This window comes from Oryza sativa, chromosome 9, assembly GCF_034140825.1.
Source record: "Oryza sativa Japonica Group chromosome 9, ASM3414082v1".
In the NCBI taxonomy this organism is placed as follows: domain Eukaryota; kingdom Viridiplantae; phylum Streptophyta; class Magnoliopsida; order Poales; family Poaceae; genus Oryza; species Oryza sativa.
The window spans coordinates 23,507,036-23,534,975 of NC_089043.1; the positions used below are offsets into that span (position 1 = coordinate 23,507,036).

Here is a 27,940-nt window from a genome sequence, read left to right on the forward strand (position 1 = left end):
GAAGCAAAATTGTGGTACTTACGTCATGAAGAAAATGAGAGTGCTAGGGGTTACATCGTAAAGTGATCAAAAGCGGATGAAATGATGTACTCCCCGTTTTAAAATATAAACTTTTTTAAAATTTCGTTTGAAATGTATCTAGATAGACGTGTATAGACACGTAAAATGTTTATATTTTGAAATAGAGATAGTAGATGATTTACTTGTCAACATATTAATATCTCTAGAAATAAATTAAGTAGCTCAAAATAAGTCGCCTGAGCAACATATTTCATTTTTTGTGAAATCACATTTTAGAATGTGAAGGAAATAATTTCATGAGACTGGCTTATTCAGCAGTTTCGAACGGGGCCTTGGCAGGTCTACAACAATAAATTATATTTGATTTTCTTAAGCACAACACAAATGCAAATGCTCATGCAAATTTTATTTGATTTTTAATCAGAAGCGAGCTGATTCATGTGAAATTTCTATCTTTGTAGGGTGTGTTCGAAAGAGAAGTTTGGAAACTTCTCTCGTGCGAAAGTTAAACGGGATGATTCATTAGTGCGTGATTAATTAAATAATAGTAAAAAAAGGCACAATATTTGTACTATTATTGTCATCCAAACAACATTGGCTACATTTTTTCTCTAACATATCATCCCTATTCCCCTAAAAAACATAGTTAGTGACTAACTAACCAAAACGAAAAAAAAAAAGTTGTCTGGGGTGGATACATGGAACAGGTATCAATCAAAGGTGGTGGACTAGGTAACTTTTGCTTAATCCCTTCATATGCCAAAGCAAAGCAAAGAAACAAGAAGAGAAGGTAGCAACCTAATTCCCTCATTCTCACACCTGTCCTCTCCCTCTAGCTTCCCCACCTAATAATAGTCTACTCATTCTCACATCTCCTCCTGCAAAAAGAAAAGGATTTTTCAGTACAGGGGGATTCGGTGCTCGTCCCCTTCCTCCTCTCCTCTCTCCCTGCTTCTGATGCTGCTGTCCCAACTGTAGCAGTAGCCACCACCTTCTCCATCTCGTCGGCTCTGATTAGATTTCTTGATGTCGTGTTAGCCTTTCCCTGTTCCTTTAGCTAAAGAATTTAACGGCAGTGGGGCAGAGACGGATTGATGCCATTGTTCGATTCTTTCTCCTCCTTTTGCTTCCTTTTAAGCATTGCTTTTCCTGGCCATCCTTTTCCATTCCCATTTGTTTTGTAGGCTAGCTGCCATAGCCTTTTTCTCGTCTTCCAGGGCTAGTATCTCAGTATCTCCACTTGCTTCTCATTCTTATAATCGTCGTCGTCGTCTTCCTCTGTGATCTGTGGTTGCCTTCTCTGCTTCGCCTCCATTTCTGTTCTTGGCTGCTTGTTCTTCTTCTTGGGCGTTGTTAGCCAAGAAAGCGAATTCGTTTCTTTTTTTCTTGAGCGATTTGAGCTCGGTTCTTTCTGCTTTGGACAGCGATTGAGTGAATGAGTGAGTGAGTGAGTGAACTCAGGGCCTTTCCTGCTTTCTTCATGGACAGCTCACTCTGCACAGCTCAAGGTAAGGGGACACCTGCTGTTAGATTCATCTTCCCAAACGGATTAGTGCGAGTTCAGCCTGATAGCATCACTGGAGCGAGTGATTAGGAGTTCTTGGCTGTTGGGATTGCTCGCCATTGCACACGTTCTGGAGTTGTTTATGATTGTCGGTGCTTGGCAGGTTCTTGCTGAGTGAAGCAGAGAACTTTAGCTGCTGCCGCCATGGATAGGGCGTCAAGATCAGGTGTTCTTTCAGAGACGGCTTCTTTCGCCGACACTCCGAGGTCCATCTATTCGTCCTGCAATCTCCAGCATCTTCAGTCACAGAGGTTTGCGCTTCTCTCAGAGTATATTAGTCCATAAAAAAACTAATTTTCTTCTCGAGCTTGTGCAATTCAGTGTCAATTTCAATTCGTAAGTTATCTCCTGCATTGAGTAAGCAGGAATGAGTAATTTACAAGTTCTGAATTGGTATTTGGGGAAAAAACTGATGAAAGAGCACTGAAAAGGGAGCTGTGTCTAGAATCCAATCCGTAATTAAGTGTGCTATTCAGTCTGTCCCATCATTCATACGCACATAGGGAGTAATTTTGCTGAACTTTAGTTCGGCATCTAATTAATTTGGTACATTACTCAGCAACCGTCCCTCTTCAGTCCACATTGAATACCTCTTGACCACATACATGTAGTTCTTGTACGGCTCCACTGTACATTAGTGTTCAGAGTTCACTAGAACACCATTTGACCACATGGTATACAAACACAAAAAATAGTTTTGAACAAAATTAAGCATAAGGATATAGTTATAAAATGATTTTTTTATATATATTTGTGAATTTGCGCAAGAATGTACTATCCATGTAATGTCCGCTATACCTATCTTCTCGTACTGTTTTTTTTTTGGGACTTGTATTTTTTGATGAAGGCTTGAATTGCTTAGTTAACTTTCAATTTGTTGTGTAATTTGATTGAATGAATTTTCTTTTTTTCATTTTAGTATCCGGAAGATACATGAAGGTGCCTTGGATATATCGCCACGATTCTCCTACTGCAAACCTGTAAGTATACCATTTTCACTTCATTCGCCATTCGGCGCAGAAATAAAAAGTTATTCTACAGTTATTATCGCCGACTAGACCCTTGCATATATTGCATACAAGTACTTGATTTTGATTTTACCACATCATACAGAATGCTAGTCAGGACAAGATACTGCACAGAAGATTCTCACTTAACTTGCCAGAGCATATGCCAGGCCATTACTCCAGGACAGTAACTGAAAGAAATCAAAAGGCTGCTTCAAAGGTCTGATACAATTCATGGAAAATTGTTTCGACATTTTTAAATATGATCAAATATGAAGAAATTCATGCCTTCTATTCATGTGAGAGTTTGTTCTACTTTTTTTTTTCATTAGTAGAACCATAGAGTACAGTAATTACACCCCTAGTGTGCATGGACATTACTAATCCAGATCAATGCACAATGAAAGCTGAAAGTTATAAAAAAACTGGGATGCATGATAATGAGTTAATCTATGGCCATTTATTATAGATGTATTCTTAGTCTTGATCTTGCATTACTGCAGTCCATCACAGATCTAGTCGTGGAGATTGCGGCCCTTGAGCAGGAAGTCGTCCGAAAGGAATTGCATCTGCTATCCCTCTATAGAAAAGCATTTGATCAGTATTTATCGGAGTCTGGCAGTGTTACGAGTGAGGTACATTATTAAGGATGGTACACAAATCAGCAGAAATCATGTGATGGCTAGTATAAAGGCCAAATATTCATGTGCTAAGATTAATGCCATTGACAGGTGGATCAAGAATTGCTGAAAAACATTGACGAGGGTGCCCTTCGTTTGAAAGACATCAAGCAATCTGCAGCCTTCAACTTACCAATAGTCTCAGATACTAAAAGTGTGCGAACCTTTTATCTTCATTTATTTATTTTATGAAAATGCAACAGCTCATTTGAACGGACACAGACCACACTATTATCTCTTTGTATTTGAAAACACCTGACTCCGCTCTCATATTTTGCAGGAGGTATCAAGATCACCTTCAAGGCATTCCAGCCTTGTTAACTTCTTGAGTGCATCTATTTCTGAATATGTACCCAAGATCTCTTGCAAACTATCAGAAGACATTCTGAGCTGCATAGCTGCTGTCTACTGTAAACTCGGAAGCGTGCCACTGCAAGATAGCGAATACATAACCTCCCCCAGTCCTTCTGTTTCATCTTCAAGTACTTTTTCTCCGAGGAACCGCAATGATAGCTGGAGCCCTCGGTACAACTTCGATATCACCCCGAGCCCTCGCCAATATGGATACGAGAAAGAGAATAATGAACAAAAGAACATAGGCATGATAATTGTCCCAAGGATACGAATAGATGCTGACAAGTTTGATTACGCCTCAAAAATGCTTGAGACTATCAGGTAAGCATTTAAAATAAGAAAATTACAAAAAAAAGTCACTTATTTAATCATGTGAACTTTTCTGCCATAATGTTAGATGCGTCAATTAGTGAGCTGTATAATTGTTCATAATGTTTCCCAGGTCCCTGATTCAACGGCTTGAAAAAATTGACCCAACAAAGATGACACACGAGGAGCAACTCTGCTTTTGGATTAACATCCACAATGCTTTAGTCATGCATGTAATGCTCTATACTAAAATCGGATATCACCTTAGCTATGTTCAGTATTAGCCTCAGAAATCAGATAATGGTATTTAACCTAAACTGCTTTGTAATATATCAGGCATTTTTGGCCTACGGGCTGCACGATAAACGCATGAAAAGCACGGACATGATTCTGAAGGTACATCCTATTCTCTAGTCTTTAACTTCACTCATTTTCATATATGAATCTTTCTGACCATTCTGACAAATATATTGCCAGGCTGCGTATAATGTTGGTGGGCAGTCAGTAAACGCTCAAATAATCCAGAACTCAATTCTTGGATGCCAATCCCATCGTCCTTCGCTGGTATGTCTGCCTTTCATTTCCATTAACAAGACAGACATTTCTCTCTAAAATCATCAACACTTTGACAGTATAAATAGTTAAATGCAATCATATGAAAGAAACAGTGTACGGATAAACCAGAGACCACCGTAAAAGTTGCCATTGTGGCAAACTAACAACGGAATCTTGTACACCGTTTTCGCAGTGGGTTCGGGCGCTGTTCGCACCAACGAAGAGATCCATGGCAGGGACAGCCAGGCATCCATATGCCCTTCAGCATCCAGAGCCAGTTGCTCATTTTGCCCTCTCCACTGGAGCATTTTCAGATCCACCTGTAAGCCACCACTTCCAGCCATACTTCAATCAAGAAATTTTTACGGTCTTCGAGTAGGTACTATATTTTTCTATCGCAAAATTTGGTACTACCCAAGGTACTACTACAAGTACAAGGTAATACCAGATTCAACGCTAGAAAAAGCTGTACTTCCTGTACCTCTCAAGGACGGTAAAAAATGACTCCAAACATCCATGTAAAAAAAAAAAGGAAATATCAAAGCTGTAAGTTGGATCTTGTGTTTGTAGGTGAGGCTGTACAGTGCGAAGAAGATACACCAGCAGCTGGAGGTGGCGAGGACGGAGTTCATCCAGGCGAACGTGGTGGCGAGGAGGCAGGCGCTGATGCTGCCCAAGGTGCTGCACTACTACGCCAAGGACGCGGCGCTGGAGCTGCGGCATGTGGTGGAGCTGGTGTGCGAGAGCATCTCGGAGGCGCAGCAGCGGGAGATCCAGCTCTGCCTCAGGAGGAGGATCGACAAGTGCGTCGAGTGGCTGCCCTACAAGTCCTCCTTCAGATACGTTGTACATAGGGACCTGGCCGAGTAGGCATGCAGCAAAAAAGGATTTGGGTTCGTTTTATTCTTCTTCTTCTTCTTTTCTTTGTTTTCTTTTCTTTTTTGTTTGAAATTCAAATTTCAAATTGCGGTTTGGATGTGCAGTGCTGTCTCGTTGTGGTGTAAGTAAAAGAACGGATTTCTGGTGAGGGCAATGGCGTGGGTTGGGTTTGTAATGGATTTTGCGTTGTGTGTGTATGTGTGTGTAAATATAGGTGATTTGTGAGTTGTGATGCTAATAGTATGGCAGTGTCGACAACTCGACAAGAAAGGGGAGAAATATTGGTAACTTTGTCACAGTTCGATTTTGTCACGAGTGCCAAAACTTTCGCCACAAAGTGAGAGTATGACATGTTGAACATGTATTCTTAGCTTAACTTCCAGAACAGTATGGCATGTTGAATCATGTGCTTAATAAAGTGTAGCTTGTCTTAGCTTATACTTCCTCCGTTTCATAACGTAAGACTTTCTAACATTATCCACATTCATATAGATATTAATGAATCTAAGCATATATATGTGTCTAGATTCATTAACTTCTAAATGAATATATATGTGTCTAGATTCATTAACTTGTAAATGAATATGAGCAATGCTAAAAAGTTTTACAATCTGAAACGGAGGGAGTAGTACTTTATCCTTTCTTAAAAAGACTGTCACGGTTAAATACAGCGGTTTTAGAGACATGTAACCATGCCTCAGGCTAAATTCCTTTCACACGAAGATTTTGCTCTTAATCCATTGCAACCCAAAAATCTAACAAATATGAGCCGTTGATTTGGTTGTTGATGAATGGTTGAGATATCTCGTACTTGGTGGTGGGAAGAAAAATCCTCTTGGAAGAGAGAGACAATGAGGGACTGCCATTGAAGAGAAGAAGCAACCAACAAAAGTGGTGCAGTTTGTCTACCTTGGTGGATCTTACCCGATCATCACAAGTCAATGATTAGATGTTTAAACGTGGTTGGATTGGCACAACCAAACTTGAAAAATTCATTCATCGCTGTAACACCCTGAAAATTCGACCAACAAAATCAAAACTCTAAAAGTACGGATTTTTAAAAACTTTTTAAATAAATTGCATCATGCCGATTTTATTCGCCTATTTCATTGGATTTTGATTTCGGAGTTTGTTGATCGTGAATAAAGAATAATTAATTAGGAATAAACCCTAAAATTAAACTGGCAAAATAAATAATTAAAATATAATTTAAAATAAAGATTATGTGAGGTTGGTAATAAGTAAAAATATTATCGCGACCATATTAGTATCAATTAAATTTAAGTACGATGGAATAAGAATTAACTTTAATTAAATTCAATTAAATTCAAGTAAATTATATAAAAATAAAATATAGGTAATATTAATCTAGGGTGAATCCATTGGTTAGAATAACATAAATATTGAGTACACTTCATTTATGCAAAAATTAGGAATTAAAGAATAAAATTTATATAGAGAATAGGCTAAACTAGGGTTAAATAAGAACTAGCACTGTTCATTGCGCAGTAGGTGCTCGACGAGGTTCCCTAGCCCTGCCCCCTCCTCTGCCGCGCGCGCCTATCCGCCCCGAGCCCCGCGCCACCGTCGCCGTCGCGTCCTGTCGCCGCTGACGCGTCGCGCGCCCATCCCGTCGCCTCGCGCCGCGCACACGCCGCCTCGCGCCCCGCGCCGTGCCACCCGCCCGTCGTGTCGCGGCTGCCGCCTGTCGCGCGTCGCCGCGCGCCGTCGCGTCCCGTCGTCGCTCCGAGCCACGTGCCACCGCTGCCGCGCCATCGCCGTCGCCATCCCGCTGCCGCGCTGCGCGTGCTGCCGTTGCCTCGAGCCCCATTCCGCCGTCGCGTCGCCCGTCCCCTCGCCGCCTCGCGCCCCGCGCCGTCGCGTCGCCACGCGTCGCCGTCGTTCCGAGCTCCGTGCGCCGCCGTCGCGTCGCCATTAACCGGCCCCCCTCTTCCCTCTCTCCCTATAAAAACCCCACCTTCCCTATTCTCCCCACTCCATTCCCTCCTCCTCCCCTCTACCCTCTCCACCGCGTCGTCGTTCTCATGCCACCGCGCTGCCGTCTTCGTGCCGCCGCGCCGCCACCCTTGGTGCCGCCGCACCGCGCCGTGTGCCGCGCCGGGCGACACCACGCCTTGCGCCGCCGTCGGTAAGCTGCCGCCCTCCCCTCGTTCCGCCGCCGTCGCCGCCCGGGGAGCATGAGCCGAGAGAGAGAGGGAGGAATAAAGAAGCCGGGGAGAGAAAAGAAAGAAAAGAGAGAGAGAGAAAGAAAGAAAAAAAAGAAAGAAAGAAAAAGAAAAAGAAAGGGAGAATAGAGGAGAGAAAAAGAAAAGGAAAATAAATAGGAATTTAAGAGAGATTAAGAAGTTTAGAAAATTTAAAATAATTAGAATTTAATTATAGATTAATTATAGTCTAGAATTGTAAAATATTAATATAATTATAGATTATTTTTGGTGATCTCTGTAAGTGGCCGATTCGCGGTAGGAATTTAGATTTATTTAAGAAATAAATAATTATGTTGAATTCTTAGGAATGTACATCTAAATCACAAAGTGACTTGGGTTGAATGACCCTAAAATTGGAATAGCATGGTTTCGCAAACTTTGTAGTCGATATAGAAAGATCGATTCGCGTTCGACTTTTATTCGAGTTTATTTGGATTTCATTTGAATTCAAATTCAAATCAATTCTTCGCACGTACTTTTAGACCCCGAGGGAGTTGCGGATCCGAGCGAGGATCAAGACCCGCAGGACTACGAGCAAGGCAAATCATCACTATTATTTGAACATGTTGATCCCAATTGCGAACTTATTTTGTTTACAAGTAAAATTGCATGCAATGATGAACATCCTACTTGTGATTATGCCATGCCTTGATTACTGTTTACCCCTTATGTCTTCGTAACCATGTTTACGTATGAGTTTCTAGTCAATTATGACAATTGCTTAGAAATGCTATTCTAGAATCATGCATACTCATATTTATCAAATGCTATATGCTTGGGCAATTACCTTTGGGAAGGTAATTGAGATGCGGCATGTGGACACATGAGCACCACATTGCCATGATGTTGATGACATGATTTGTAAAAGGAGAAATAAAATTAAACAACTGTTTTCGACTGGGGCGGACGGAGGATTTGGGTGGTGTCCGGAAAAGGCTAGTGCCGTCCCCGGTCAATTAAGGTCCGAGCCATGAAGTTAAGCATGAAACGACCCCCGTACAACCGCACTTCTCGTATGAGTATAGACCTAGCGGAGTAGATAGCTGAGCGGAGGCAGTATCCATGCATAGTGGTTTCTTGATGTGTGAGGCAGGGGCTCTACGGTGGGGCAGCCATTGGTAGGACCCCGAGGCGGGTGTCTATAGTAGTGTCGCCATCGGTAGGACTGCCATGTGAGAATCTAAACATAATTATAACTTAATGCATGTGTGAGTCTTCCCTTCCCGGGTGCGCCAGAACTCCTCTCATTGCTAGAAACCGTGTACGCCTAGAGTGCATGAGGATGTAAAGTTCATGGAGCGGGTACTGCCAATGCGAGGTTATCAAAAAGCTTTACCGTGACGCGTCTTATGTGTTGGGACGAGGCTCATGTGTTGGGCAGTCGCGGAGTGCAGGTAAAGTGTACATCCACTGCAGTGTGAGTAAACCAAATCTATTCGAATAGCCGTGCTCGCGGTTATTGAGCACCGGGACGTGTATTACACTTGGTTAGACTCTAAATTCTTAACTTGTGTAGGATGGGTTATTGCATGATGATTTTATGCTGTTGGAGCCACTTTCCGAGAAGAGGGAAGATGGACGTCCTCAGAAAACCATGACGACTCAATGGCGGGAAGCTATCCTTGGGATTACAATGGATGGTGGACAGAACCGTCGTTGTTTAACATGAACACTGGAACTAAAATTTGGTCAGTTTATGCTAGGTCTTAGGCTTGTGAAAAGAATTACAAAACTTGCTTTGCGTAAAAGAACCATAGCCATTCCTTGAATACCCCTATCATGTGCATTGTTGCTGTGGTGGCTTGCTGAGTACGGTTGGTACTTACCCTTGCAATATATAAACCTAATTAGAGGCCGGAGATGAAGCTTCGGAGGATCCCTATGCCTATTACTAGGAGGGTGATGAAGACGATGGCGCTCAGTAGGTCTTAGTTACGGTCGTTGCCTGTGGCAATGGCGTGCCGCTGCCTTAACTCCGCTGCCTTATCTACTTCTGCTTTTGGAATGTATTCCGGACCGCTCGGTCCGATGATCTAAGACTATGCCTGCGGGCTTATGATGTAATAATTCGCATTAGACTCTCATGTATGTGCATTTGGTATTTCAGCTATGAACTCGTGTGTACCAGACTACTTGATCCAGGGAAATGGTACTGTTTACACGATTGATTCCTGTTATAAAAACGGAGGTCCACAATCGCTTAGTGCACTTTAATCAAGTCAGTTTGTGTGAGAATTGATTGAGTAAAACATCAGGTTTGGGTGGTGGTTTGTCAGCTTGAGTGACTACAATATTTGGTAGAATATCAATTTGCGGGGTCAAACGGTATCCGATTGAGCTAATTTTTAGAATGCTTGGAAAGGACTCATAGATCATCATTTGTGTCAAGTTTTGTGCAATTTGCTTATTTAGTTAGGGAGATCTCAGCTAAGAACTGAAGGTTACAAAATATGCTATTTATCTACTTGTTGTTGTTATAACTCTTTTTAGTTATTACTATTGGTTGATGATACCAAATGTGTAGTTTGATGATATAACTGTCTATGTGATGTGCCTCTAGATGTTTTAGAGAATACTTCATTTGTACTCATTGTTGATTATAGCGGAAGGTTAAAGAGGACCATCAGTCCGGTGGTTATTTTACTTTTCACACCGATGAGATTTTTTCCATGTAAATCACTATGTATTTGTGTGCATGTGTTTAATGTTACTCCGTTACTGATTTGCTAGCTGAAACTATCCTCAATGTTTATAACAAGATGAGAGGTTAATTGTGCAGAATATGTTTACCAGTTGGTGAATTTACTAGTTATACACATCTAAGTTGTTTGATTCACCCTTGACACTAAATTGAGATGGCTGCGGAGCACAGGAGCCAAACAACGCTGGCCAGAACAAACGTGCCTGGCTGCCTGCTGCCCTCTGCGCATAGTGCAAAAAGTCGGACCGGCCATCGAACCGGTCAAGCTTCTGGTTCACCGGCTCACTGGTCTGACCGCAGTGACGGATCCAAAAAAATCAATTAGTTAGTGTCATAACGTGTCTATCGGTGTCATAGTATGCTAATTATGCTTAGATCATGGTGTTATAACATATAGGTAAACAGGTTTACTATAGATTTTGTCCAAAGTCATCGGTGTCACCTGACACCAGCCATAGTACTGTAGATCCGCCCCTGTCTGACCGCCGGGTCGTCCGGTTCGACTGCAGAACCAGAGCATTCATATTATATGTGTATTCCCCTTTAAACAGCATGTGTACGTAGTCTAGTTGGCTTAGTTGTTGAACTTGTAACGAGGCATCCAGGGTTCGATTCCCATCTCCCCCACCCTTTTTTTCATTTATTCAGTAAAAATGACACATGCATGACTTGGGCCTAGTGGGCCTTTGTAGCCTGGTCCATGTACTCGCCAGAACCGCCGGTTCAGATGCGTCCGGTTCGCCGGTTTTCACCAAAAACCGCCCGGGTCTTCCGGTTGTGACCGGTTCGATTGCATATCCGGTCCTTGCAGCAAACCGAACCGGCTGAGGGGCTGGTTCCGGTCGGTTCAACCGCCGGGCCGGTCCGGTTTTTTGTACTATGCCTCTGCGTCACACGGTGAAATTGTCTCGGGCTGACGGATCGGAGCGCTCGGCCCCGCGTGGGAGACACATGGGCCGGATCTTTTGTTTGTTTCGCACACTTGGCCCATGTGTCGCCCACACTGCGTGACCAAGGCAAGCACATCAGGAAGGAAGAAGCCAACTTCAGATTTCAGAGGCATCATTTCAGACCTCCGACATGTCAGCAACAGGGTTAACAATTTCGGAACGAAAATGTCCAAAATTCAAATTTCAGGTTTACCGGTGGGTCTTCTTGATAGGATGTTCTACCAGCTGAAAATTTATTTTATTTTTTATTTTAGGAAAAAAAAACAAAAGTGTTAATTTAGCAAAATTTGTGAAGATTTTGAAAATTTTCATTCGAAATCTCTGAAATTTCGGTCACACTTGGTATAGTTATGTATTCTGAAATAGTAAACCCTGATCAGCGGCACTTAATACCGCTTGAAATTAGCATCATCCAAAGTGAAAGCAAGCAGAGCATTACATTTAAGCATATGGTCTGTGAAGACTGAGCAACAAATTGACAATTTATTTGTCGTTTGGTGAGGGAATGACATGCGAATTATTACAAGAGAAACGCAGTGGCATGCGAAGTGTCGAATCAAAGTCAGAACAATTCAAGTGTGTGCTTGGCCATGAGCTTGTTGGTACCGTGCCAAAGATCCCTTTTTTTCGTTACAACGGGCACTCCAGCAAGTGTCCCTGATCTTTCAGCGACTCGACACAATCACCAAACATCTCTTGCACCCCTTTGAACTTGAAACCCAGCTGCTGGATCTTGGATGTGTTTAGCTCATATGACTGTTTCTCATATGGGTTCCTCAAGCTGCACAGCAATTAATTCCAAGACGAGAGTTTCAGTAAACAAAAATACAGTAAACAAAACTGCTTGTAATTAAGTTGTAAGCATCAGAGATGCAAGGGATTTAAGTGTTTCAATTGACTGACCTCCTTGGGATGGGAAAAATTGGAAATTGCTTCGCAAGCAAGGCGACTAATTCGTTGTTGTCAAGAACAACGGAGTTGCAGAGATATCTCCCAGTAGCCTGAGGTGCTTCGTACACCAGAATGTGGCAGCTCGCCACATCGTCGATGTGAACATATCCCATTCTCCCATACGAGATGAATCTATCTGTGTCACCTGCAAGATCATTCCATTGGCAAATAGCAACCCATTTCGTTAGCTGAGTAGCTAAGAAAGATTAAAGTTTGAAGAAAAACAGTAGAAGAGAAGAGTAAACGGTATTTGCAGCAACCTTTCAGAGATAAATAGTGATTCCAGAAGAAACAAGAAATACCTTGAAGTAAGCCAAGGATGTCTGAAGCAGTGACAGACAGTTCATGTGATAAACTGGGCCCAATCACAAATGATGGAAGAACAGTTACAAGGTCAATGTTGTTCTCCTTGGCAAACTCCCATGCCGCTTTCTCTGCAGATATCTTTGCCAGGGCATACCATAGCTTCATGCACATAAATATCAGTAGCGTTGTTAAATCAAAGGTTTATATGGGTCACAAAAGGTGCAAATAATCTGTAAACCGAAATGGACTTTTCACCTGTAGCTTTTCACAGAGTGCCACAGAGCTCCATATTGTTTCATCCAGTGAGATTTCTGGATGTTTACTCTCATCCCTGATTCTTACCGTGGATGATGAGGATGTAAGAACAACCCTTTTCAGAAATGGATTCTTCTTGCAAGATTTCAGCACATTCAGAGTACCATTTATCGCAGGAACAAGCATTTCTTCCTGCAACAGTAATAGCATGCACCATGCAGTGAGAGTGTAGTATAACAGTTCAGGTAAATAAACATTCAGATGCATCATAAAAACCGAAGATTGGAAGTAATTTTATCATGCCTTGCAATTGGAATCAGATTTGGCAAGGACAGGCGATGCAGTGTGGAAGACGCCTTCGCAAGCCATCACAGCATCGTCAAAGCTCCCTTCTTCCATCAGATCAGCTCTCACAAGTTGCAGCCTCTCCTTTGCACTTGGTAATCTCCAAAGGTGTGACACTTTATCGCGATTGCCTGTTAAATTATCCAAAACACACACACCATAATTAATCTCACAGTTGTGAATAGTAGTAATGAACTGATGCACTGTCATAATCAAGAAAAATGCTACACATACTTGGGTCTCTCACAGTTCCTATCACATGATAGCCCGCCTCAAGAAGCCTCTTGATGAGCCAAGAGGCGACGAAGCCTGAAGCACCAGTTACACACACTTTGCCCTTGGATGAGATCACCATTTTCTCAAACTGGAAGTGATGATGTTGAACTCTGAAGCAAATCAACCTGCTCATATAAGCACAGCAAAGAAATATCCTAGAGGAGGAGGACCAAGAAATGTTGTACATCACCTCATTTTTGTGATCATAATTAACTGATGGAGAAGCAGGTTGGTTGAGGGTAGATTCAGTTAGAATCTTCTCTAGGTAGGGAGTTGGTTGAGTACATTAGCAATGCGTTCTGCTTGACATTGCAAGAAAACTCCACATATGGTCAAGCAAATAGTATCAGGTTCCATGTAATCCACGGAATTCTTTTAATTAGCAAGACAATAACTAGAATTATTAAGGGAGAACTGAAAATGATAAAGATACACATTGCTACCAATCATTTACAGCTGCCAGAGTAACCAGGCGAACTCCAAGTAAGAAACAAATGATTGATTCCAAAACTTTTAACCCTAATAGCAGCAGCTAACGTTTCAACGAGTAGCTCGTCCCAGAAAATGCTTGGAACTTGGGCTCTTCCTTCTTTGCAAGTTCATCAACTTTAACAGGAGGAGCCTTCTCTGGTTCTTTGCTGCTGCTGCTGCTTTTGTTTGAACCAAAAACAAGCTTCCCCTTTTTCTGACGTGTAGAGTTGCTAACTCCTGATGCTGCTGTCTCCTGATTCACCTTCTTGTTCGAGTCTGAAATTGCAGAACTTGCAGCAGCAGGATTAGAAGAGATCCCTGCTGCTAGCGGTTTTGAGGCCTTACCATCCAAACGATTCCCTGAACCAGTGAATGCTCTGAATTCTGGCTCATCTTTGATTTGATCTTGATCTTCGGAAGCCGCCTTGCTTGAAGGAACAGATGGTTTCTGCTGAACCTTTTCAGGTTCTTTGTAATCGAGTGGAGGTGCGAAATCGACCTCGCAATCCGTCTCGATGATGCAGACGGCCGAGGCGGGCTTCGTCTCGACGATGTCGATGAGGAACTCCTTGTTGTTGTAGGCCACCATGATGGTGTCGCCGGTGGTGAGGCAGGTGAAGCTGCGCAGCGTCTTCTCCAGGACGGCCTTGGGGTTCGCCGTGTCGAGGAAGTCGCCGGTGTGAGGCTGCAGCTTGGCGTAGCTGCCCTTGGGGAGGCTGGCGCTCCTGACGACGACGAGGCCGCCGTCGTCGAGGCGCATGCCGCGCATCATCCACCGCGGCATGATCACCGTGCCCTCGTCGGCGACGAACTCCAGCACGCCGCAGTGGGTGACCCGGTGGGCGGCGGCGTCGCCGTGGTGGGAGAGCTCGAACAGCATCGGGTAGTCGATGTGGAGGGAGGCGAGGCGGTGGAGCGCCGACGCCGGCATGATCACCTTGTCTCCGCCTTCGAGCTGCGGCTTGTTGAAGGCCGCCGCCGAGTAGCACCGGTACGTCTGCTCGAAGCCTCTCCCGCCGTGTCCTCCATAGCCATGCAGAATCCGGGAAAGCATCTCGTCGTCGTCGGCGGCGGCGAGCGGAGATGCGGTGCGGTGCGGCGTCGACGCGAGGAAGGAGGGGACGCGGGCTTATGAGGGCAGTTCGTTGATCCGAACTTGGCGAGGATTCGATTCCAAGCCCCGAGACGCGGATGGGTAGGAGAAGAACTCGCAACAAGATTCGGTTTAGAAATCTAAAATTGATTCGGATTTGGGACGAACAATGGTAGTGCTTCAATCTGATTCGAGTTTCGCGGCGAGGGCGTCGAGAACACCATGGAAGCTGCTGAACCTGGCGCCGACGACGTCGACCTCGATGCCCAGCCTCCTGACGCCGTCGGCGGTGACGGGGCCATGCGCGGCGACGACCATGCGGGGCCAGCGCGCGCGCAGCCGCGGCCAGCTCCACCCCGCGGCGTCCAGCCCCTTGAGCAGGCCCTCCACCTCGGCGGTGGAGGTGAACACGACGGCGTCGGGCGCCGCGGCGTCCACCAGAGCCTCCGCGCAGCGCGGCCCCGCCCAGCACGTGACGTACGCCGGCGCGCGCACGGCGACCCACCCGGCCGCCTCCAGCCCGGCGAGGAAGCCCGGCACGACCGGCGGCTCGCGTAGGCCGACGACGTCGGGCACGGGGCAGAGCACGCGCCTGCCGGACCCGCTCCCCAGCGCCTCCACGAGGCCGGCCGGGGTGGGGACGTCGGGGACGAGGACCGACACCCTCCCGCCCGCGTCGCCGCAGAGCCTGGAGAGGAACGCCGCGTCGAGGAGGTCGGCGTCGCTGCCGAGGGCGGCGACGGTGAAGGGTAGCGCGGTGGCGGCGTCGGAGACGGGGTGCCGCGGCCGCCGCGCGGGGGAGGAGGAGGACGGGAGGAGGGCGCGGGAGAAGGCGGAGATGCCGGAGCGCGAGGTGAAGGCGAGCGCCGCGAAGGCGTCGAGGCCGCCCGGCGCGACGAAGGGGCGGAGGATGTCCGGGTCGTGCGCGCGGATGGCGATGGTGGGCACCGGGACCGGCCGCGCGCCGCGCTGCCGCAGGATGGCGTGGAGCCGGCCGCCGTAGCCGCCGCCGCCGGCGTCGGTCTGCGGCGTCGTGAACGCCACCCGCCGCCCGGCCAGCGACAAGGTCTCCGGCTGCGCCATCCCTCCCGTGGCAGTTGAGTCTTCAGAAATTCAGATATAAGAATTCAGAGAACACTCTGAACATTGCAAGTTTTGCAACCCGTCAGAACTCTTATCAGATTTCAGATAGCAACAGATAACAACATTACACCGGCAAATGGCACGTATCTAACGCGTAGATTTTTTCAGGATTCGACCAAGTAATTTTACCGCGGAGTAATTTTACTGGATTTTGATAGAATTTAGTCCAAATACTACAAAGATCCCTTGAAATTCCTTCATTCCAAAGGATGCCTAAGTTGAACTTGCACACTGCATCCTCGCGTCTGAAATCTGAACTGGCACAATGTGTTACATCTTGGCCTCTACTCCTCTTGGCACCAATAATTATCGTCTCTAATGTGATAGTTAATACAATGATTCACGTAGTCTAACAACAGATAAGGAGAATGTTGGCATCATGGTGCCTCACTTCTGAACTTGGCGAGCAGTCACCAGGTGACATTGGCGAGTTAGACCATGCAAATCTATAGCTCCGAGCAGTTCGTCACATATGAGCAGGAAGACGTGGAGAATCCATGGCGCAATGCTGCTCGGTTTTTGTGGAAACCTGCAATTTCTCCAGGAGAAGATGAAAACAGCAGTCACTGCAACTGCTTCTCAAAAGGGAGTTCAATGGAGGTTGCGTTGCCATAGAACTCTTCCAAGTTGTAGAATGCTCGCTGTTGCGGAAGAAATATATGGACAACAACATCGCCTGTTAAGAGTGAAAAGGGTAATAGGTCAGCCGCAGATTTGCGCATCGAAAAATCTAACCATTTTACGTATGACTGTAGAGTATAGAAGACTAACCGAAGTCCAGCAAGGTCCATGAATTTGGTTTTGTATCACCAGATGCAACTATGCTAAACTGCTTCTCACCGATGTCTCTCATCTTGGAGCTGCAATGCAAAATGTAATCCTGAATATTGCATGCCAAGTTACACGAGTCAAAACTGAAGTCGTAATATGAAATCAAGCAGAGCATTTTTCAAGTTTCTCTTTGGTTGAAATTACATGCACAATTAGTTGTGAACAAGTAACTTAAACTGATGTTTTGAAGCGAACCTGATAGCATCAATCTGTGCATTTGAGAAAGCAGTGAGGATGATGAAGAACCTCGTCCAGTAAACGAGCGGCTTCACAAATAGTACACGAATATCCGCAGCCTTCACCTCGCTTGCAACTTTAGCTAGGGAGACAGCAACTGAAGAGAACACAAAGATATGTTCAAGCTTCAGGGATTTTGTATTTTGGACCGTTAAAGAAAAAAATATTATAAAGCAAGTGAGTACGAATCTATATATGACTACAATGAACAATCAGCAACAGAGAATTCAATTCAGCACATATAGCAAGCAGGACATTCGATTTGATTCTTTTGATAGGATGACAACTTCAGCAGGATACATTCATGAATAATGTTCTCAGGGTTTTTGTCAGTAATTCTTGAACAAATTTGTTCAGTTTCTAGATTGGCTAGGCATAAGCAGACTGGAGTTAGAAAGAGAGGAGTGGAGAGGCAACATACAGGACAAGCACTCGGCGTCATCGTCGGCATCAATGCCCGGAGCCCCACCGGCGTTGTACACCACCTCGCCATGCTTGCTGAGCAAATCCTCGAGCAGGTTGTCCGCGTCGTCCCCTCTCCCAGAATTCTGCTCGGAGCTCATAACCAACAGAGATCAGCATAGAGCTTCCCAACAAACAAGACGGGCGCGCGGGAGAAACGAAATTGTTCGAGAGGACTACTACCACATTCGACGACGAGGAGGACGACGGCGAGCGAGCCCGGCAGGGGAGGGAGCGCGTGTGGGGCAGGTCGCTCCTCAGCCGGTGGTGGTGGAGGAGGGGTCCTCCCCCGCCGCCGCCGGCAGCGCGCCGCGGCCATGGGGCCAGCGCGGCGGCGGCGGCCCCCGGTGGCGCGCATACGAGGGCGTGGGTCTGGATGGCGGCGGCTCTCATGGTGGCCTTTGCCGCGGCTGCGGGATTCTCGACGGGGAGGAAGACGAAGAAGACGAGGTTGTAGTGAGACAAACGGCAAGAGGGTGTGAAGACGTGAAGGAGATAAGCAGGAGGCGCACTTGACTGAAGAGGTTCAAGGGGGATATGCTATGCTAGATTTTTCTTTTTTTTTCCTTTTTGGTTTTTTTCCCCTCAGCCTATCCATTTTAGTTTTAACGGTCCAAATGCTGCTTCGGCGCATTGAGATTCGTGCAAACAGTACGCTGTCTACTCTGGCAGTTTAACAGCCGTACATCTGTCTACTGGATCAGGATACTCTGCCATCGAAGTCACGTAACTTTGTTACTAACATATGGTCCGATTATCCCTGGACCCACATACAGTGAGAAAGGCACCATGGATTTGATTAGAGAGGATATCAATCTCAATCCTATGCAATGCACGGTTTTAAATTATATTAATTCATCTGATTAATAAAATATCTTATTGGCCTCAGGAATGAAAAAAAGGAACAATATCGTCTTTGCCACTTGTGGCTAACAAGCTCAAACTATAATAATATTAAAATAAGGAGGACAAAACTCACACCTATCTAATTTCCGTGTCAAATCTAAACACAGATAAGGAAAATATCTGATCCAGCACAGGTAAATCATTTCATCATATAGTAGTAGAAACATAGAAACATGTTCGACAGAAAAGATGGGCACAAACTTGACGATTGGATCATTGGAGTCTAAATTTATATTTATACAACTCTAATGAGGCAAATCAACTAGCAGTAGTCCATTTTTTTTACACATTTATAGGGGCAGCCACATAGGAAAATCAAGTTTGCAACAAAAATGGATTTTTCATTTATCGTGCACAGCAACTGCACTTCTCAACAATCCATCATCGTTTAATTACATTCAATATATACTTTCATCAAAATGATGAGGACAAAAACATCCAGAAGTTCACCTCAGATGTTTCTTTTTCTCATTTTGTTTTGTTTTAACATCTCTCGCATAATATTCTGAAAGTAAGTGCTAACACCACATAATCCTCTAATATTTTCCTAGATTGTTGCCTTTTTCAATGTAAAGGAATAGAGGAAAGGATAGCAAAACAAGAATTAGTACTTGAAGTAGTAAGAAGCACTGGCCACCAGGATAACCGGGTGCATCCTATTATGTAGAGGGAAACTTCCATAACCCCTTGCTAAGCTTGACTGCAGACCCATTGCTAAAGGTCCACATGATAGCAACAAGTAAAACCATTAACGAGATGAAAATTAGCCCACCGCCTCTTCTTCTGGTGTTGATAAGAGTACTGCTAACTTCTTCTCTTGCAGGTTGTTGTGACCTAAAGCTCGAAATGCGTTGCAGTGTTCTGTTAAGACCTATGTTTTCAGCAGCCATAGCTGGACTGCTAGGAACAGAATCGAGCAAGGCAGATAGAGCCCCATTGAACCATGATTGTGAAGCATTTGAACTCCGGTTAGGCGGTTGCTCATTCACTGTATGAATAATGGTAGCATCTGCAATGTTCAGAAGTAATAGTAGTTTCAATTAGAAGTTGGGACCCTCTGCAGCATTATGCTTCATCTTCATACAAAGAGGAGGCATGCTGGCTGCCTTTTATTGAGAAAACAATAATCAGAAGTTGGACAGTATAGTTTCTGAAATAATTTTGGGTAATAATAAGAGAAGCTTGTAAATGAAATGGCGTTGTTAAGCACCTGATGAATGTGAGAAGACAACATGGTTGTCCTTCATATGGTTCCGCACATTTAGAGCGACTTGATTATGTGCCAATAATTCAGTTGTATGCTGAAATCCCTGGTTCTGAATTCCACTAGCACCAAATTCAACATAATGGTTTTCAGCCACCACACCAGTTCTGTCAAATGAACCAGGCAGAAACATTGGAGCATCAGAGTATTGCAAACTATCAAACACTCCATCATCAGCAGGAATCAAGTTCTGACTTCTTGTACTGCCCAAAATCTGTTCTAAATCTTCTGGGTCGAAGAAATCATTGATTTCAAGGAATTCATCATCACCATCCTGCCTATCATAACTACCCAATACTGACATAGAGCGCAGAGGACTTGTTTCTTCCACAGCATTTGTTTCTCCATTCATTGGCTCGGTGGTGAGAATAGACTCAGTAATTTGATTACTTGGACCAGTTTGCAGATCAAAATTTGGGCTTTCCTGCACCATAGTAGAAAGATTTGCAATGTTGAATGTAGCCCTCTGGCTTCCTTGAAAATCTCCGAAGGCGGCCTGAGTAAGGTCCAAGCAAATAAAGCTTAAGCATATTGCAATAAAATTGTAACAGCATAATTACAATCCCTAGGATGATGTTTTTTTGGTTTTAGGAACATAACATGTTCCCAAGGTGTGGACTAGACATCTAAATTATTGTGTCTTTCAAAACTTGGATTGGAAAAAATTGTATGAGCACAAATGCAGAAGAAATTACACATACTCTACATGATGAACTAGTACAAAATAAAGTGCAAAATTAAGACAAACCTGATGACAATCATGGAGATGAACTGGTGTGGAGAAATCTGGCAGTGATTCGGCATTTTCCTGGTCATTTTCTATTTGCATCAGAAGCCCTTCAATATCCTGAAGCTCACGGACAGTACATTCTTCTGTCACCACAGCACTACTAACAGTGGTAGAATCTGCAACACCAACCTCCTCCCTATGAACACCAAGACAACCCTGATGATAATCATGTTGAAGCTGCGATTGGGGAACGGATGCTGAGAAACCAGAGAGCATTTCAACTGTCTGTTGATCATCCGATATTTGCATCAGAAGTTGCTCGAGACCATCAATTGGAAGTTCAGCGCACGTATTCTCTGCCATCAACAAAGCACTGCCACTAGTCGTAGCATCCGCAACATCTGATTTTCCGCCATCATCACTGAGCCAACCTTGATGAACACGATGCTGAATCTGAACTTGGGAAGTAACATGAGTTGAGAAATCCAATTGCGCTTCGATTATATCCTGATCATTTTCAATTTGCGCAAGGAGCACATCAAGATCCCCACCCGGAAGCTCAAAGTCAGCATGCTCCTCAGTTGTTGCAGCTCTACCACTAGTTGTGGCTGGAGCCGGAAGAGCCGCCTCAGCAGGAAGCTGGTCGTGGTGGTGGTCGTCGTCGTCGAGCCAATCCTCCTCCCGGAAGGGGGCGCCGTACTGCTCGCCGTTCTTGGGCCCGGCGCCGCTCTTGTGGAACAGCTTGTACAGAGCGTACGCCTCGCGGTCGCGCGCGGCGGGCGGGAGCGCGTCGGCGAGGAGGGTGTACTCGTGCATGACCCAGTCCGAGCGCTCCCCGCGCGGGGCGCGGCCGTGGTGGTACACGAGGGTCTTCTTGCTCCCCACCGCGCGCCCCGAGGCGGTGCCGCCGCCGCCGCCGTTGCAGATGGAGCGGTCCTTCCCGGTGGCCTTCCAGTAGCCCTCGCCGGTGGTGCGGCTCGCCCGCGAGCCGTTGGGGTACTTGCGGTCCATCCGGCTGAAGAAGAACCACTGCTTGTCCCCCGTCCGCAGCGCCGACCTCTCTGCTCCGCCGCCGGCAACACGATTCCACGGTGAGGTCGTGCAGGAGAAGGAATCGACGACGGGGGAGGAGGAGGGGGGGAGTGGTTACCAGGGAGGTGGGAGGGGTGGGACTTGTAGACGTCGACGTCGGCGATGTAGGGGGTGGGGCGGCCGGTGGCGATCCGGCGCTTGAGGAAGTAGAGGACGAGCTCCTCGTCGGTCGGGCTGAAGCGGAACCCCGGCGGCCACCGGAGCGGCGGGTTCTCCATCCCCATCTCGGTCTCCTCCGCCGCCGCCGCCGGAATGGGTTGGTGACTGGCACAGCAACCTCTCGACGAAATGGCGAAATGGCGAGTCAACTCGACGCCCTCCGGCTTAAAAAAACACGAAGCTTACGGAGCACGGAGGAGGAGTCTCATGTGTCACTGACATCTGGGCCCATGAGGGTGGGCTCCATTTGTCAGTGACTTATGTCCCCCTAACTTTGTCCCTCGAGCTCCTTCCACAGAGAACAAAAGCTATGTGCGTGGGCCTACGCTCCTCCGCGTCTTCTCGGTAACTTCGCGCGTCGCCACGCGCGACCCGCCCTCGGGCCCACATGTCAGTCAACGCAACGCAGATAGTACTAGGAAGCATACGAGAACTGCAGCAATTTGACATTTGTAAATGGGAATCAAATGTTCCAAGCCTTTTAGAACTCATGAGACAATGATTCGTACTTATCTGAGATGAGATGAAAATATGCAGCAATTATGGGCCATAGGCAAAAACAGTTATGCACCCATAGACATATGGAGATTGTTGTTCATGTACAACAAATGCCGATCTGTTGCCGCCTCAGCAACAGCATTACAGATTTAACAGCAGCGCTATTTGCACAACACGCGCACCTGCCTGTACACGACACAAACACAACTGAAACTGAAGGGAAAAAAAAAGCATGCAGAGGAGTAGGACAACCAGCACTCTACTACGACTAATAAGCACAAATCATCTTGACCAATGTGACCAACCATCTACCAGGAGGAAGAAAAATATTGTACAAAATGATGACCCTTTCTGGAACCAAAGCTACTACCGCGTCCGTCCCATATAGATCATGGGATTGGATCCCTCTGTGCACCGGGGGGAGCGGTTGGCATTGGAAAGTTGAGTGAAGGGTAACCTCCGACGAATTGAGGGGCCTCCACATACGGGCTCTATCATTGACAGCGAGAGGAACAGATGTTTCAGTCTTCCGTTTGATGGAGTAAACTTTGATGTCAAATAAACACCTTAATTTAAAGAACAGAAAGAAATGAAGCATATGGTTTGAAAATCATTTTTCATAGTATACAGTGTCAACATGAGTGGCACATTCAGGTTTGTTAGCATTGGCAGGCAGTCAAAACAATTTGTGGGCTGAAACTGCAGGTTGTAGATGGATACTTCTACTTAATATCAGAGCTCTCAATGACTGTTTTTCTGCTACTGTAATTTTACCATTAGTCTGCTGGTTAAATGTATTGCTGTACATGGCAGTATGGCACCACAGACATAGTTGTGTTCATAGTGGTTTTGCATGTTAATTGCCTGGAGATCTATAGGTGCAGCTCAATGCAACTTGACCTCATTCAGTCACCACAAGGTACACTTATGAAATTGATTTAAAAATATTACTAGATAAAAATTTCTTAAGAGCAGCATATAACGAAACCTTAGATGAACCGAGATAGTTCCACTTATAAAAGTCATGCAAGACTTGTAAACCAGACATCTGTGGGCATGTGGCATCAATGATCTTACTACTTAGATGAGGGATTTTCACCTGGTAATACGGTGGGTTTGGATCATATGGATGCTCCCTTGGGGACATTGGTGATGAATCAGGAGAACTACCATCATTGTCATCAGAATTATTTATTGTATTGTTGATTGTTGTGACCTCCCCCTCACTAGAACCAAGCTTAACACGCTGTGATATAAAAACCCAACTTAGTTCATGGAAGTACACTAGACAACTTCAAAATCAAAGGTACATGGATAAATATGTCAAGAATGGTACCTGGAAAATTTTGCCTAGAGTTTTCAATCCTTTAGCTCGAGCTCTTAGTTCCTCTCTCCTGATAGTGCTATCTTGAAGCACCTGATATTGATCAAATATTTAAAACCATGCTAAAACTTATGCTAATGAAATGTAAGACGAATACAAAAACAGTTATGTAACAATAGTGAAAGTAGCCAGGACTTGAGGACAGACCATCTGACAGACATGTGATAGGGTTCCCTCTATATCAGCAACATTAAGCTTCCATAAGGAATCAACCATAACACTTTTGTGGGTCTCCATGTAAGCTTCAAGTTCCTCTTCGGTGTAGTGGCACTCAGCACTAAGATGCTTCTTTAAGTCTTCCTGCAGTTGCATGAGAGCTATTGCACCTGCAGAAATATCAGAAAAATCAAATTTCATGACTAAATTACAAATATATTCTAGTATCAACGTAGCATATATTCAAATCTGTATTTGTGGTAATTCAACCAAAAACTAATGAAATAAAACAATGTTTACCTGTTGCAGCTGTTACTTGGGATTTAATATAATGGCCTTTGTTTCTGAACCATTCAGCTATAAATGGAACCCCCAGGTATATAGCTTTCTTTCCAAGCTCCTTCGCAGCTTGTCTTGAATATACATAACCAATAGTACTCAGCATATCAACCCCATACGCTGCAGGGTGAGCAAAATGGGACAAGAAAAGACTGTGATTCATAAATGAGCTGGTGGCCTAAAAGCAGATAAAATATCAGAGGTTTTCCTATTACATTGTTGCACAGATACAAACATGGTTTTCCTTTTGGTGGAAAAAAGAGGGGGGAGGGGGGTTCAAGGGTTGAACAAGAACCTGCATTAGAAAGTCTGGACACCTCAGCTTCTGCAAACTGCACAAATTCCTCTTTGTTTCCTTGAACATAAAGGTGCAATTTGTTTTTCAGTGTCTCTGCAAGTTTCTCCTCCCTTTCCTTTTGTACAACCTGTGGTTATTGTTAAGTCCATAAATGAGTATTTCAAACTACAGCACTAAATGAATGACTCATTTTTCCTTAATATAGCTAGAATACAACTACATCAGCACCATCGATTGCATTCTAAGTTCTAACAATCACCAGCAGATCAACTTGTAGTTTCAATTCATGGCTATGACAAGTTTATAACGGGCCATTCCCTCTACAACAAATATGGAAAAGGGGCGGAAGTGCAAGAAAGTTATCAAGGCATTGAAAAGGCTAAATGCATAAAAAAAAAGATGAACTCTAAAGAATTATAGCATTCCAACTTTCAACTTTCCTTTTTTTAGTATGAAACCTTAACAATTAAAGACTACTGAGAGAAGTAAAATGAACTTATTCAAATGAACTATGTTGCATCAAAATTATAGGTTGCGAGGTGGACAACAGGGAAGCTACAAGGGGATCATAGTCTTGTAGGCAGAAGAAATATTGCTAAACTTCCAATCAACGATGAGCATGTCAAGCATATGTCCATAAAACTTGGTGTTAAAGAGCCATACTCGCATTTTCTCTTGCAACATCCTTGCATCAATCTCTTCTTCGTCACCAAATATATCAAGTGAAGCCATGGATGCCATCGCCAATTGACCAATGTAATCCTCAAAAAGCTCACTACCAAACAGCATTGCAAAAATTGCTGCTGGATCAATTATTGCTTCCCTACAGAACGTTGATGACAAACAGGTTAGAAGGTAGTCATCACGACATCTTACAAGATCCTACAATATCAAGATGAGACCACCAATTCCATTGTTAAAAGTACATCTGATAAAGAGAGGGAACTATTCCTTCCTTCTGTAAATGGTCAACTACGGTACTACTTCAACAACAAAAGACTTCAGTTTCTTAGTGAATTGTTTCCATAAGTAACACCGTTGGACGTATTTGTCGATTAGACTTACGTTGAAATACCAGATTTCCCATATGAGTCATACGCTTGACGTTGTGTGGGGTCACTGAGTACTTGGTATGCCTCTCCCAATTCCTGATGTCAGTTTCACCAAATATTAACAATTAACAAACATGAGCAAAAAATCATGCATCCTTATTTTCGTGTAAAGTTTTAGTAGTACCATTGATTGGTTTTCAAAATGACAATATGGACATAATGAGCTACACACATGTAGAATAGCTATTCTGAGGCCATGCTGAATAAATTGCAAAAATTACTCAAAAATGCACTGTGCACGATTACATGAGCGCAGCAATATGCTCATGCAGGACACATACCCCTTCCTGAACCACTCATCGCATAAATGGTTTGTCCTTTGGTACAACTAGGGAGGATGAACAAATTTCACAGTAATCCACCCTAGCATACTTTATTTCCGACGAGAAACAAAAATCATCACAGGACATCGCACGACGTTGCTAGCACAGGGCATTTAACGATGTAAAGGCTCCGCTACGTCCTGAAAGTTAAGACCTACATTTTTGAAGCATCTGAGTGCCACATGGGGAAGCACGAATGCATGATCACCCTATATCCAAAAAAAATTAGCACTAAATCAACACTGCTGCACGCTATTTCCTGATCAGCGTAGACACCGTAGCCACAGAGGAGTTGCAACACGTTGCTGCGGCTATGGTTTAATCTCACAATCCACTGGAGCATAGAAGGGGGGAAACACATTAGTATGATGCAGCCAATACTTGCCTGGAACTTCGCCGCCGCGAGCGGATCATTTGGGTTCTTGTCCGGATGCACTTTCCTCGCCTGCCAACACCAGCAAACAACCACCAATCACCACCAGCATCAGCAACAGCAAAAACACAATGAGATCAAACCAAAACCAAAAACGAAAGATGAACAAGCTGCCGGAGAGAGGAGGGATCACCTTCATGTAGTACGCCTTCTTGATCTCCACCTCGGTGGCCGTCGGGCTCACTCCCAGCACGTCGTAGTACCCCGTCTCCCTTACCATCGAAGCAAAATCGATCACCCGCTTCTTCCTCCTCCTACACTCCGCTCTCCCCTCCAAAAAACCAAACCCCGATCTCTCTCTCCTCTGCGTCGACTCGATCGGTGGCACCGAGATCTCACGCTGCTCGTCGCGGCGGTGGTGATGCGATGTGATGTGGAGCGCGGAGGAGAAGCACAGCAACAACCGCTGCTCTGGCGGCGGAGGGGAAGAGGGGGGAATCCGACAATAAAGCGCTTGGAATAATTCGTTTTTTTTTCCTATTTTAATTGGGAAGATGAGTCACATTGACATGGGAGTCCAAACTGGGTTTCCTCGGGTTAACTTAAACCCTCCACCTAAATCGCCTCGATTTTCGGTTAATCCCCCACGGATTAGCGGCTAATCTGCGGGTTGCGGGGTGGGGCCCACCGACCTGGAGCAGGTGGATGGACCACATGACCGACCGGCGAGGCGACGCGGGCGCTGACCCCGAACCCGGCTTGGGCGGGGTGGTTAGGTGGGTCGGAGACGAAGGCCTACTGGTGGTAATTTGCGAGCTCGTGGGCCCACTCCAGCTAGGCCGCTACGGAGTACAACCCACTGGCCCGGTGGGCCCTGGCCCCTCCATGTTATCTTTTCCTAACCGCTTTCTGTCTGAAATTATTCCTGAAAAAGGTTATACGGCCAAAAACTTTCTTACTAAATTCTTATTACCAACGCTGATTTGGCCATGGGTAAAACTAGAATTCCTGTAAGAAAATTATTACGTTTTGTTAGAAATAAGTGTCGTTTTAAACCATGGTTAGAAAGACACTAGGCTCTGTTCGAGAGTGAGGGTACTCCCCGGCACATAAATCGAAGCAGCGTTTTAGTGCGTCATTAATTAAGTTTTAGCTAATTTTTTTTTTCAAAAATGGATTAATATGATTTTTTAAGCAACTTTCGTATAGAAATTTTTTTTGCAAAAAAACGCACCGTTTAGCAGTTTGAAAAGCGTGCGCGCGGAAAACGAGGAGGAGGAGTTGGGAACTTGTACTACCAAATAGACCCTAGGTCAATTAATAATCACCGGTATATAAAAGTTTATAAGAACTTCTAGCAAAGCTGTGATATTTTGAAGCTATTTCCGGAGAGAAATCTTTAGCTTCATTTTACGCTTATGCTTATACTTATCAGCTAAAATTTTAACTTTCAGTTTTTAATTTGAAGTTTATTTTTCAGCCTTTGCTTTTAAATCGTTAAGAACACGTATATAAAAGTTTTATTCACAAATTACTATCTATTTACAAATATGCCATTTCGCTTTTTCCTCCAATATGCCAAACAATGGGGCTGCATATCTATCCATGCAATGGCATTTTCGTAAGTTGAAAACAAATATTTAAATATACTTAACTGGACGTATATTACAAAACTTAACCTTTCCCAT

General features: G+C 44.7%; 6 protein-coding genes and 1 pseudogene across 8 annotated transcripts; 1 reads left to right on the forward strand and 6 right to left on the reverse strand.

The window, feature by feature from the left end:
• The first annotated feature begins 901 nt into the window (after window positions 1–901).
• Window positions 902–5,807, forward strand: LOC4347446 (uncharacterized). Its single transcript, XM_015795952.3, has 12 exons — window positions 902–1,529; window positions 1,689–1,836; window positions 2,505–2,565; window positions 2,699–2,812; window positions 3,096–3,227; window positions 3,324–3,428; window positions 3,553–3,947; window positions 4,069–4,168; window positions 4,272–4,331; window positions 4,413–4,499; window positions 4,684–4,812; window positions 5,061–5,807. The coding sequence occupies exons 2-12, from the start codon at window positions 1,730–1,732 to the stop codon at window positions 5,358–5,360; spliced, it is 1,590 nt and encodes a 529-aa protein (XP_015651438.1). The 5' UTR covers window positions 902–1,529; window positions 1,689–1,729; the 3' UTR covers window positions 5,361–5,807.
• A 5,859-nt stretch (window positions 5,808–11,666) lies between these two features.
• Window positions 11,667–13,680, reverse strand: LOC107275260 (tetraketide alpha-pyrone reductase 1). Its single transcript, XM_015756258.3, has 6 exons — window positions 13,340–13,680; window positions 13,064–13,236; window positions 12,761–12,952; window positions 12,502–12,664; window positions 12,152–12,344; window positions 11,667–12,029 (listed from the first exon to the last, which is right to left on the reverse strand). Exons 1-6 carry the CDS (start codon window positions 13,566–13,568, stop codon window positions 11,879–11,881), a joined length of 1,101 nt encoding a protein of 366 aa, XP_015611744.1. The 5' UTR covers window positions 13,569–13,680; the 3' UTR covers window positions 11,667–11,878.
• A 30-nt stretch (window positions 13,681–13,710) lies between these two features.
• On the reverse strand, window positions 13,711–15,300 carry LOC136351760 (uncharacterized; annotated as a pseudogene).
• On the reverse strand, window positions 13,711–16,093 carry LOC107278943 (uncharacterized). Its single transcript, XM_015756260.3, has one exon. The coding sequence runs from the start codon at window positions 16,026–16,028 to the stop codon at window positions 15,126–15,128; it is 903 nt and encodes a 300-aa protein (XP_015611746.1). The 5' UTR covers window positions 16,029–16,093; the 3' UTR covers window positions 13,711–15,125.
• Window positions 16,094–16,208: 115 nt separating this feature from the next.
• Window positions 16,209–18,128, reverse strand: LOC4347448 (protein Iojap, chloroplastic). Its single transcript, XM_015756262.3, has 5 exons — window positions 17,802–18,128; window positions 17,578–17,704; window positions 17,115–17,253; window positions 16,860–16,948; window positions 16,209–16,764 (listed from the first exon to the last, which is right to left on the reverse strand). Exons 1-5 carry the CDS (start codon window positions 18,009–18,011, stop codon window positions 16,652–16,654), a joined length of 678 nt encoding a protein of 225 aa, XP_015611748.1. The 5' UTR covers window positions 18,012–18,128; the 3' UTR covers window positions 16,209–16,651.
• Window positions 18,129–18,844: 716 nt separating this feature from the next.
• Window positions 18,845–21,911, reverse strand: LOC4347449 (NAC domain-containing protein 17). Of its 2 annotated transcripts, none has more exons than XM_015756254.3 (4): window positions 21,669–21,911; window positions 20,537–21,579; window positions 19,735–20,284; window positions 18,845–19,533 (listed from the first exon to the last, which is right to left on the reverse strand). In XM_015756254.3, exons 1-4 carry the CDS (start codon window positions 21,832–21,834, stop codon window positions 19,184–19,186), a joined length of 2,109 nt encoding a protein of 702 aa, XP_015611740.1. In that variant the 5' UTR covers window positions 21,835–21,911; the 3' UTR covers window positions 18,845–19,183. The 2 variants fall into 2 exon arrangements, with proteins under 2 accessions (XP_015611740.1, XP_015611741.1); XM_015756255.3 differs by having other exon boundaries at window positions 18,845–19,630.
• Window positions 21,912–22,301: 390 nt separating this feature from the next.
• LOC4347450 (chaperone protein dnaJ 10) lies at window positions 22,302–26,768 on the reverse strand. 2 transcript variants are annotated; one of them, XM_015756256.3, is made up of 10 exons: window positions 26,446–26,768; window positions 26,265–26,324; window positions 25,510–25,592; window positions 25,108–25,267; window positions 24,442–24,571; window positions 24,108–24,266; window positions 23,799–23,977; window positions 23,604–23,684; window positions 23,367–23,513; window positions 22,302–22,758 (listed from the first exon to the last, which is right to left on the reverse strand). In XM_015756256.3, exons 1-10 carry the CDS (start codon window positions 26,530–26,532, stop codon window positions 22,657–22,659), a joined length of 1,188 nt encoding a protein of 395 aa, XP_015611742.1. In that variant the 5' UTR covers window positions 26,533–26,768; the 3' UTR covers window positions 22,302–22,656. The 2 variants fall into 2 exon arrangements, with proteins under 2 accessions (XP_015611742.1, XP_015611743.1); XM_015756257.3 differs by lacking the exon at window positions 25,510–25,592.
• Between the last annotated feature and the right edge of the window lie 1,172 nt (window positions 26,769–27,940).